Raw genomic sequence first — 11,640 nt, 5'->3', positions numbered from 1 at the left:
CATTCATTTCTAATTACCATGGCACTAGAGCATTTTCGGACCTTTTGTTGGTCTATTAAGAAGAGCAACGGGCCCACACTCTTTCAAGCGCACAGCTCCAGCATCCTCCTCCTGCTACTCGGCAACCTTTGGCTTCCTCTGCAGCCGCCACAGTCACACGCAATGAATGCAGCCGCCTGAGGAATGTGGACACAAAAGGAGGAATGTCATTTTGCTGAGTGCTACCCCCAAACCAATGAATGTGCACACACACGCACGCACGCACGCGCACACACACACACACACACACACACGCGTCAGCTGTGTTTAAACATGTTTCAAAGAAGGCATATAACTTTCTAATACGCATGTATTCATATTAATTAAGGGACTCGCTGAAAATGACAAAAAGGCAAGCTGTTATTTTTTTCCCCAAAGCTAACATTTAAGACCAAGCTCATAGTTGAAGGATATCAGTGAATTAGTCGCTGAAGAATCTGGGGAATTTGGATTTGTATGAAATGTCTTTTGGACCGTTGCATGTGTTTGAAAATTCTGCATCTGTTTGCTGTGTGTAAGTAACAAGCTGCAAAAAAAGATTTACAGCTGGAGACATCACAACAGATTAATCAAAGAGCTCCCACTGCTCCAAAGTATTAAAAATAAACATGGGAAACATTAGCATAATAATAAAAAAGTCCTTGAAAATGTGAGATTTTACATTCCATTGCTATTTTTGTTAGATTCTAAATGATGTTTTGATATGCTTTGTGCGACACTTTTTGTTTGGAGCCATTTGTGCAGTGGTCTCTTTCGTCTGAACATAGACTAAATGGAATGCATGGCTCTACCTGTATTTGGACCAAAACACAAATATGTAGAGCTTAGTCAGCCAGATCAGTGTGTTTGTGTAAAGAGTCGCATTCGAGAAGTTTGACTCCAGTGTTACAGGAACACGAGACGGAATCGAAACAAACTACAATCTATTCAATAATAAAAGCTAAACTGAAACAACACTTGCAGACAAGAGCGGCCTTCAGTTTCAAGTGAGTAAATCTCCCCTTAGAAAAATAAGGGCTACGTATGTATTTGATAAACTTTCACAACACAATGTGTTTGTTTTCACCTGAGGTCTACCCTTAAGGGGTCCTCAAGGAGGCTCTGTTATGTTCCCGAATAAGAAAAGACTTACTTTCACAGTTACTACATTTAGGGTTAATTTAACATGACAACACAAGTAAAAATGAAAAGTTCTCAGATGTACCTTTCTTTCACCAAACACTTCTCTTTTACACAGACTGGAATATAAAACAAGAACTCATTATAAACACAAATGTGTCATTGTACTGATATCAGGAATGGAGTCATTTAAAAATAAGATACATCGTAAGGCCACAGCTAATACACTGTTTTTACAATCTTTATTTCCCACTTCTAATTAAGCACTTCTGATTTTTCAGAAGGAAAGGACTTCTAAAGTCAGTCTACAATTCGTGATTTTGGTTTATCAGTAATCTCAGGTGTCACAAGTGTATTTTAATAAAGGAAATCCAAAAGGATGATGTAGAAAAACTACACTTAGGCCCAACATAATCGAAAGCAGAATTGTAGAAGACAGGCCCGTACACAATCAGAAAGAGGTCACCTCTATATGCCAGGAAAAACTCCTGGTCCAATGGTTCCAATTGTTATTTGTTGTATTATCCTCATCCATTTGGATGAACAGATAACAAACTCCGGAAGTCATACGAGAGTCCCTGGTGATAGTGATTTTGGTTGTCTGGTGTTTCTTCCTGGTGCGCGAGGTGTTTGCGGTGCGGGGGGGGGGGGGGTGTCACTGTTCAACCAGTTAGTTTTTTTCCGAGTCTTGCAAAAATGAGCCAAGGAAACTCAGGCGCTCCTGTTCCAGACTCCGGCACTGGTGTTGCTGCTTTCCACTCTCTTTGTCCCCGGAACTCTCCTCTCTCCCGAGTGTCTCGTGTCTACCAGCGCCTCCAGTCCGCATTTGGATCGTAGTCGGACGATTTTATAGTCCAGTGCCCCGACCCGCAAAAACCACGGCCTTCAAGCGTGTGGACAGCAGGCGAGAAAGGGAACGAAAGAACGAGACCCCTTTGTCATTTATTCCCTGCCGATGTTGAATGCTGTCGTCGAAACGGACGAGCGATCTTTTGTGATTCTTCTCTGCGGTGCAAAAAGTTTTTGAAAACTTTTCCAAAACTTTGTTTGGGCTCTTCTACGTGTCTTGAGACGACCCTGGAACTCGACATTTTTCTTGAACAACTTCGTTGAAGGGAATAATTTAGGGTGTGCGTTTCCCAGAGGTTTTTGGTATTTTGGATTTTTGCTCCGTCTCTCTTGAGTCAATGAAGCTGTTGATCTGAAGGAAACCAACGTGTCTCCATGAGGAACATTTGTGTAGCGCATACTTAGATTAGAGCACTGCTGGTTTTTTTGCACTCAACGATCAGATTATTTTCTCTTTTATTTTTGTTGGTGTTTTTGTTTATTTGGGTTTTCTTATTATTTGTCTAAAACTGACACCATGAAGACGCTGCTGTTGATGTGTGTGCTAAGCACGCTGGTCGTGTTTTGTGCGTCGGCCACGGGGGAGCAAAAGTCGAAAAACTGCAACGATGTTCGCACTGCCTACAGCTCCAAAGGCTTCAACGTCAACGATGTTCCCAACAAAGGAGTTAACGGTAAAGTCGAAATGTTGTTCAATTTTCTCTTATGGCTGTTTAAAAAAGTCAGTTTTGAAGGAACGCTGGCTTCTCAGTATGGGAATCGGGGCCAGTTATGGGCCACATAAGTCTTCCAATGGTCCAGTTGTGTACTTAGTTGTTCACCAAGTCCACTGAACATGACAACATCAGTCATATTTCCCCCTGTCTGTCATATAAACTGTGAAGAATGGAAGTGAACCCATTTTTTATTTTTTTTAACATGGCCCCAGACAATTCATTAAAGTTGTTGTTAATAAGGTCCATCATCATTTTCTGAGATACTGAAGCCAAATAAAAGCAAGGGAAAAGCTAAATTGCATTGGTGTCTTTAGTGGCTTGTTTTTCACCTTGGCGGGTGTCTGGCAACACTTGAGTGCTTCAGCCAGTAAATATAACATTCATTTAGGAAATACTTGAAGGCAATTCATAACAATGGAAAGGCATAATCAACACACACACAGTGCGCTTCCCACCGAAAGAAGGCAGCCTGTGTTTATTTCCTAACTTCCTCAGCAAAACTCCCATGCTGGCAGGGGATTAGCTTCGCCTTTGGAGGTACTGAAAACAGGCTCAATGGATTTTCAGTGTTTTAAAAAATGTATTTTATATTTTACGATTATGGTGTCTGGTTTGTTTATAATCTGCCATTCAGCAATGCATTGGTCAGGTGAAAGCATAGCAATGTTCGGGAAAAACATGCAGCGGAATATATGCCAGTTTGACAGTTTGAAAAAACACATCCTATTGGCATGCATAATTCAATTCCAGTAATGGAATCAAATGGAAGTGACTTACAGTGAGGGTTGGAGTGGGGGAGCAGAGTTGGGGTCTGAAATTCCACTTTGCCCGGCATACTTCAAATCACTCCCTTCCCTCATTTTCTTTTTATAGTGGTTAAATGAATATGCACACTTTGACTATTGTATTATTTGCCAGTGATTTTCATTCACTGTATCAAATCTCATTTACTTTGAACATAGGATGTGAACATTTGTTATACAATTCTGAACAATAAAGTGGTGTCAGAAGCGTTACAAATGGAAAACACGACCTTATAGGCTATTACTTGAAGATATTTGGAATAGGGACACAACTTACATTTTGGCCCTTCACTTGGTTGGAGTTGGGTGTAACTGTCAAAGAAGTAGAGCACTGTTTGCATTTGAAATCTGAAAGACCTTTGTTTGTGTTCTGACAGTACGTCTTTGTGATGTTCAGTGTTGTTAAGAGTACCCTAATATGTCTGCGTTGCTCATCCTTGGAATTTGAAAAGGTTCTGAATAAATCTGGATTTATTGTGCAGGTGTGAGAGCTATCCACATGCGTTCTCCTTGCAATACATTTTGATGGCTTGGATATGCCTGTCTGGGCCTTAAACACAAAAAGACTCCTGGCAACTGTGGTAATTCATTCATAGAGGGCTATAATAATAATAATAATCATCATCATCATAATAATAAAATTAATTTCTCAGCGTCTGTGTAAGCTCTCAGTCATACAGGAGTAGTCCACCAATGAAAAGGTTTCTTCAGCCGTCATCTGTACTTCTTTGAAGGTGTCGGACGTTTCGCTTCTTATCCAAGAAACTTCGTCAGCAAACTACTACTTTTAGTTAATTTCTCAGCGCCTTTCAAACTCTCAAGTACACTCTACAGTCACGGGATAAGAACTTGTTTTTTTAGCATTGTCATGAAATTGTGTCAGGGGTGTCCAGAAACTGTTTTGAATGGTTAATTCTGGATTAACAGTACTGTCAGATCCAATCCTGAGACATTTTTTTCCAGTATAACTTTTTTTGGGGGGGCAGGGGACCTTTTTGCCAAATGTCAGATAAGAACTTCTTCAATGAATATTTACTTGCACTCTTTCACTGATAGTAAATCGGACTGGTGATCATATCATATCATATAGGAGACACAAGATTCAAAAACCAAGCGTTTACAACCATGGACATATTATGTTATTGTTGGCATGGTGCGCCAGTAGGGATGCTTGTTCCCATTAATGTTACTTTGGGGGCTTTGTTGAGGCCTGACAAGAGGTACAATAAAGATGTTGTAATGTAGTAAAGTTTAAAATGAAACCCCAAACGCTTCAACATGGACCAAATTAAATGATGGACTGTAACAGCAGGCCTAGATTGTGAATTCCGTACTTGTTGATCACATGACATCAGTCCCATTCTACATCGAAGGCCTAATTTCTTATCTGTTCCAATATGCGGTGATTCATTCAGGCCATGTCAGTTCACTGGAAAATAAAATATTTGCAATGCTCATGTCATGATTTTTTTTCTCACTTGTTCGTTGTGCTGTGTATTGGAATTGGAATGGGTGTGGGAAAACGATCAGCGATTCTGAATTTTTGGCCTTGAATCACAACAAATCTTGGAACATTGCTGCTGTCAGACTTGTATGTGATAGAAAACTGTGTGGAGCTGTAGTTGACGAGATGCATGGCGTGGAGGTGCGGTGCTTTATAGCCAGATGTCACTGAAGTGGGTAGAGGTTTACTGAACTTATCCAGTAATTGTTGTATTGACACTCTGACGAAGGCAGAAGTAGACACCAAAACATGCCAGGTATTTGAACACCGAAAATACACTGTCTGTAAGATAAGATTCTGTTTTAAATTTGAACTTATCCAGGTATTGAGCATTAAATGAAACCGTGAAGCACTAAAGTCAATGAAGCCCATCTCAACTATGTGTCAGTGCCTCTGTTGTTAGTTTTTTGCTGGCCTCTCCGTCATAAATGACAACAAACGAAGGGAGTTGGCCCTGAGGACAATGTTTCACTCGCTAGCTATTAGCTGATTCCAGCTAGCCAATGAGGATAGATTTACGGCTTTGCGAGTAATAACCAATCCAGTATTTCCAGTCCAATCTTTGCCCATGGAATGCTGGTTAAAATAAGCATTTTTTGACAAAAAAAGAACAATACATTTTTTTTCAATTAAGTCAATGCTAGGCTTTGTCAAGCGCTTTGGCCACAGTATGGTAAGGATCAAAAGTCCACATCATATCGATCGCCAAGGGAGTGTGGGTCAGTCTCATGCCATAACAGTTTTATCAACGGCCTAAAAATGCTGCTCAACTCTTCCTTTCTTTGCTTTCAGCGATACAATGTTGGCAGAAAAGGCAAACACATTTTGAAAATACCATCCTAAAAGTTTTTTTCTAAAAAAGTCATTACCCTCCGATTCAATCTTATGTTACATACAAATTGGCCTCTTCGAATTCTCATTCCTGCTCCGCAACTTTATGTTCCTTACCTTACCTATCCAAGCAAGATAAGTCCTTAAGTTATCCCGCTTGGATAGGGAAGGTAAGGAATGTAAAGTTGGAATTAGTTATCATTCGAGTTGTCTAAACAGTTAGGAAAAGTGCCTTGATTCTAACTCTACACCACTTTAAGCAAAGGTTGCGCCTCACCAACGTTAACAAAACGTTCACATAAATCACTCGCAAAAAAGGGGTGTTGGATTGTTTGGATTTCAAATAAGAAGTTAGGACTGAAAGATTCCACAACCGTTGAAAGGCAGGATCCCTCTTCAATTCACCTCACACTCTGTTTTGTATTTGTGCTGCACACGACCCAAACAACCAGATTACAAACATGCGTGCATGCAAGGAGATGTCGGAGTGAAAGGGTTGTGCCAACCGGGCGAGTTGGGGGCATTGTTGCCTTATTCATCGACATGTTGGCTGTGATTTAGAAGCAGACTTGCAGCTCTTTGACTAATAGTTGTCATTTTGCATTTTTATGTGGCACTACACTCAAAGGAGTAGCAAGCTGTACCAAAGTGCCACTATGCTGCATTGCAGATGAACAGAATGTGTGCATTTCAAATCTTTTCACCTTACAACCAAGGCCATCTTACAAAAGTGTTGCCCGGTATAGTGTAAAAATGTTATGATAACTTGCTTGAAGGGCCCACCCTGGACCGGTATTCCATTCAAAAATTGTTCCAACGTGAATGATTCTGATGCCATTGGCCCTGTGTATGTAATTTCTCCTCAGTAACTGTTTGAGGAACGCTATCAGTAATGAAGTTTAAGTATCATGATGCAGATGTTTTGGGAATCCCAGGCAGCAACCTGGCTTAGCCTTTGTTCGAGAACAGGAGTCCCACTGCATATACCTGTCACCTCTGCGCCGTCTCTCCCCTTTTGTCAGCTTCCTGTGAACACAGCAGGGCAGCGCAAGACACCAGTAGCTGTCCAGAGCAACTACCGTATTGGACCAAAGACAAGACGGCCCTGATTATAAGATCCATCCATCCATTTTACGTACCGCTGAACCCCTTCTTTCAAGACTCAAGTTTGTAAAAAAACTTTTTGAACACCAAATTAATTTTTATACAGAAAATAATTACAGTACAGTGGGGCCTCGGTTTATGAACGCCTTGCCTTACGAACTTTTTGGTTTACGAACGTTAAATTTATGAAAATTAAACCTTGGATTACGCACTACTTTTCGCGATACACACCCCCCCCCCCCCCCCCACGGCTGGTGGAGTAATCTTCCGCGGAAGAACACCAAAGCACATGACCGAACAGCGCGCCAGCCGGCCTGCCTTTCCACACCCCCTTTCTCTGAATGCACATGTCGATCCAGAGCGAGAGAGAGAGAGAGAGAGAGAGAGAGAGAGAGAGAGAGAGAGAGAGAGAGAGAGAGAGAGAGAGAGAGAGAGAGAGAGAGAGAGAGAGAGAGAGAGAGAGAGAGAGAGAGAGAGAGACACACACAGCGATCGCCTCCAAGGAGTTTTTTACAGATACTTTTGCTTTTTTTGGGACCAAAACAGACACCACAGGCTCGTGTTCAGCCGAAGAAGACACAAAACAAAATTACAGTCGAGGAGAGGAAGGAGATCATTGAGAAACACGAACGAGGTGTGTGTTTGTCTGATTTAGCCGCTTAGCGGATATGCTAAGTCCATTTCAATGTGTATCATTGTGTTCAGCTGATAGAAAAGGCTTGGCATGTTGTTACCCTTCGATCCTTGAAAGCAGCATGGAAGAATTTGTGGCCCGCATGCATCCTTGAGAGGGACTTTGAAGGATTTGATCCTCATGAGTCTGTTGTTTTGGACGACATTGTTTCCATTGGGAAGAACATGGGACCCGAAGTGGATGCAGATGACATCAAGGAGCTTGTTGCTGACCATAATGAGGTCCTCAACACACAGGATTTGATTTTCCAAGTGGAATGATGTGCAGGCTTTTATTGAACAGTTCCATCCAGAAAAGACGGTGGCTATGAGAATCAACATGATAATGTGATGCCTCAGTTTTGTAAGACCTTAAAAGTCAGAAAGCAACAGGTGTCAATGAAGAGCCATCAACAACCATCACAAATCTAAATAAACTTTATTATACAGTGCACTGTATTTCTTTCATTACAATACAATAGCACATTTATTATACATAGAATAAGGTATGTTGTGTGTAGTTTTAAGGCTTATTTAGTTTAAAATTATATTTTATGGAGACCTGGGAACTGATTATTCTCATTTTAATGGTTTCCTATGGGAACATTTTTTGGGGGGATACACACTTTTCGCCTTACACACTCTGTCTGGGAACCAATTAAGTTCGTAAGCCAAGGTCTCACTGTACATCTGAAACAAATGATTATAACAATGTATTTGAGAGAAAAAGCATACCAAAGAGGAGATTGATGGATGTTGTCAAAGAGGACATGAAGGTAGCTGGTGTGAGAGAAGAGGATGCACAAAATCGGGTTAGATGAAAGACAATGATTCACTGTGGCGACCCCTGAAGGGAAAAGCCGAAAGGAAAAGGAGAAGAATATTTGACAGAAAAAGAATGTGATTTTGCCCCATTCAAATCTTAATGTCTGAACATTTAAATATGTAAAATAAAGTGCAATCACATTTGTGAATTTGAATGGCTTCTCGTTTTTGAAATGTACATAAACCAATCTATTGTGATAAGACAACAAAAGAGCAAGAAGTGCATTTACCATCAAAGTGAAGTCAAACAAGTTCTTTGAAGCGACTGCTCTGAGGACCACAGAACCTTTTCTCTGACTAGGAGCATTTTTAGGTGAACTTTTTGAGCTCTCCATCTCCGTACATTACGCTATGTGACACCATATTTCACAGCCGCTTTGCAATTGTTTGAAGACTATGCCTCATTTCTCACTATCATCTAGAAGTTTACATAATAACTTCTCCTACATTGCTGGTTAACCTGGCCAATCTTCAAACCACTTCTCTCCAGATTGTCGATATGTTTCTACATTTTCTGTTATCTCTTTTATTATTATTCTTTTTTTTCCGACCACTATTTTTTAGTTACATCTTTGTCCTGCCACCATTTTTATTTTTCTTCGTGAAAGGGATTCGTTCTAGACTGGGTAGTCAAGTTCAGCATTTGCTTCAATAATATCTGGCTTCCAGAATGGGTATAATGTCTAGAACCCGATTATAAGACGATTATATTTGGGCCAATACTGTACTTATCATCAATTCAGAACAATAAAGAAAAACCGTATCCAGAAAAGTTTTCAATTTCTTTGATTATTTTTTTTATATCTGAAAATGTGAGGCTTTGCTATTCCAAGCACTCCAAAGCCCCCTTTCTTAACCAGCAGAACTTGAATTGGAATGTTAAGCTTCCCTTGAAAGTTGTTTAATATAGTCTGTATGTAACATTAGTTCAAGGGTAGTGTATTCACAGAGAGCCTGTAATTCCATCTCAGCATCATTTGCTTTTGCCAGAACCTCTACAAATGGCCAAGTGGCCGACAGATCACTCTAGGGGGTAGATGGTGAGTGCAAGAACAATTGAGTAGCCCCAAATATGTAAGCCTTCCTCACCACATTCCACACCGGACCACCAAGACCCACACCCTGGGAACCCAAAAGCTGGGAGCACTTAACAACAAAGAGCTCTGCCGGAATTGAAGAAGGCATACAGGGTAAAAGAGTGGGGTGTTTGACTGACAGAAAAGAGTTTGGACCAGGCCATGTTGATCTGAGTGTCTTGGAGACAAGTGGATACAGTCTTTGTTGTTCTGTGTAAGTTTGTGTCAAATGCTTTGATTGAAAGCATTCTCCATGCAACTTCTTTGTAACTTGCTGAATATTTTAGTCGTAAACTCGAGTGGCTCCAATAACTTACTGCCTCACTTTTTGAATCAGAGCGAGAATATCGTTGTTTTACGGTTTATTAGAATGATGCCGAATAACTTGTCTAATGGTCTTTTTTGACATTTTGTTTCCACACTTCTAAATGGCAGCGCCTCAACACAGCAGCAGGCTTTAAAGTAATTTGATCAATGAACAGGATCTTGAATGACGCAGTGTTCACTCTGCATGATATCAATTGGAATGAGGGAAAAATGGCCATGTAAACTTACTTTATGACATTGAGGCTGCTGGTGAGCACATGAAAATGGCCTTGTGGTTTTGTGTACTGTATTGCACTGAACTTCTGAACTCTCTTTGCCATGACTACCCCTTGTCCTGACAAGGTCACAAGTCCAAACCTTTAGGACCCCATTTTTTACATTTAATTCTACTTCACACAGCTGATGCTTTGACTTCAACCAATTCTCCCTTATTTGACTTTTTACTGTTAATGAAGCTGCAGGGTATTTTTTGTGAGTCTTTCTGGCCATGAACTGCTTGAAGTAGAAATAGTTCTAGGCTTTGGGTATTCCCGATCATTTCCCCCGTGTTTATGCCTTCATGACTTTTGTTGCGCTGCCAACATCAAGGGCTGTTGTCCCTGATCTGAAACTGCAGGCGTGGCCTGAGAGCCCCTTGAAGGATACAACACCCTCGCTGAAACCATCTCATTACTGTAAACTGCAATCAGTGAAAACTTAATATTTTGAGTTCAATTGTCCATGTCAGTCATAATGATTGTGATTGTGATTACATTATCTTGGAGATTTGTATGAATGGAAAGGTGTTTGGGTTGAAACCTCATGTTGGCTCAGGGCCGGATGAGTCCCTTGACTCCAATATCTTGCATCACCCTCTGACAAGGCCCTTGCTGACACTTTGCTCACATTTAAAAACTACAATTTACTTAATTAATTACAATTTAATTAATTACAATTTTCTAATATTTATCTAATCATTCAGTCTCTTACTCCTGCTCAGATTTATTTAAATATACAATTGTAGTATTTCAGAAAGCAGAGGGTTTTCATTTGTCAAACAAACACCTTTCCCCAACAAAACTTTGGGTGCAGCCTTGGCTGCTGAACCTTTTTGAGCTTGACTCATGAAATGATGCCATGTTTAGAGCAAAACTGAAATGTCAAACATGACAAAAACAATGGCAGGCTTCCTGCTGGCGAGAGGCAAAAGAATCTCAAACATCAAAGAATATTTTGTTGAATGATGGCTCTGAAGTTGCAAATCATTCGGTCGGTCTGTTTTCAGCCTAATGTGTGTTGGCAGACAAATGTGTTCAATGCGAAACTTAGATGACCTGCCAGGCCTTAAATTCTTGTGAATGAGCGGAATGGCAAGCGGCTAAGAAGCACATACGCAGTGACAACATTCTGAACATCCTGCACCATTCATGACGAAGGTCCATGAAACCATTGTGCTGTCGGGTTTAGACTTTTTCGTCCCTTTGACTGTCTCTGAAGAGTGGTTTTATTCCCAGCAGCTTCAATGGTGTCCAATGTCGTAAGGCCCAACAGGTATAGCAAAATCTCTGTTGCCTCTTTGTAGTGCTGAGCCTCCAGAAACCTAATCTTGTAGTTGACCTCATTCCGCCCGAGGCACTTTGCCAGGCCATGCCCTGCTTTATTATCTGGGGGACTTCAACGGCTTTAGGATGGTACATATGCATATTGTCCTGAATGTATTTATTTGTTTTTTATATTTTGCGTTTAACCTTTTCAAATGGTTCTCATGTTTTACCAAAACAGAAGGAAGGACCATA

At 40.7% G+C, this 11,640-nt stretch overlaps 1 protein-coding gene across 3 annotated transcripts in view; it reads left to right on the top strand.

The window, feature by feature from the left end:
* Positions 1–1,865: 1,865 nt before the first annotated feature.
* The window catches only part of gpc4 (glypican 4), a 30,524-nt gene continuing 20,749 nt past the window's right edge, over positions 1,866–11,640 (top strand). Inside the window, exon 1 of one of the 3 annotated variants that reach the window (XM_088989525.1) lies at positions 1,866–2,681. In XM_088989525.1, the coding sequence (XP_088845651.1) occupies positions 2,525–2,681 (157 nt within the window). In that variant the 5' untranslated portion in view covers positions 1,866–2,524. The remainder of the gene's footprint in view (positions 2,682–11,640) is intronic. The other 2 variants (XM_088989527.1, XM_088989526.1) reach the window with 2 other exon arrangements.

This window comes from Hippocampus bargibanti, linkage group LG02 (assembly GCF_051943395.1).
Source record: "Hippocampus bargibanti isolate YZ-2025 linkage group LG02, ASM5194339v1, whole genome shotgun sequence".
Classification (NCBI taxonomy): Eukaryota; Metazoa; Chordata; class Actinopteri; order Syngnathiformes; family Syngnathidae; genus Hippocampus; species Hippocampus bargibanti.
The sequence above is the reverse complement of the archived record's forward strand: the minus strand, read 5'-3'. Positions and strand labels throughout refer to the sequence as shown.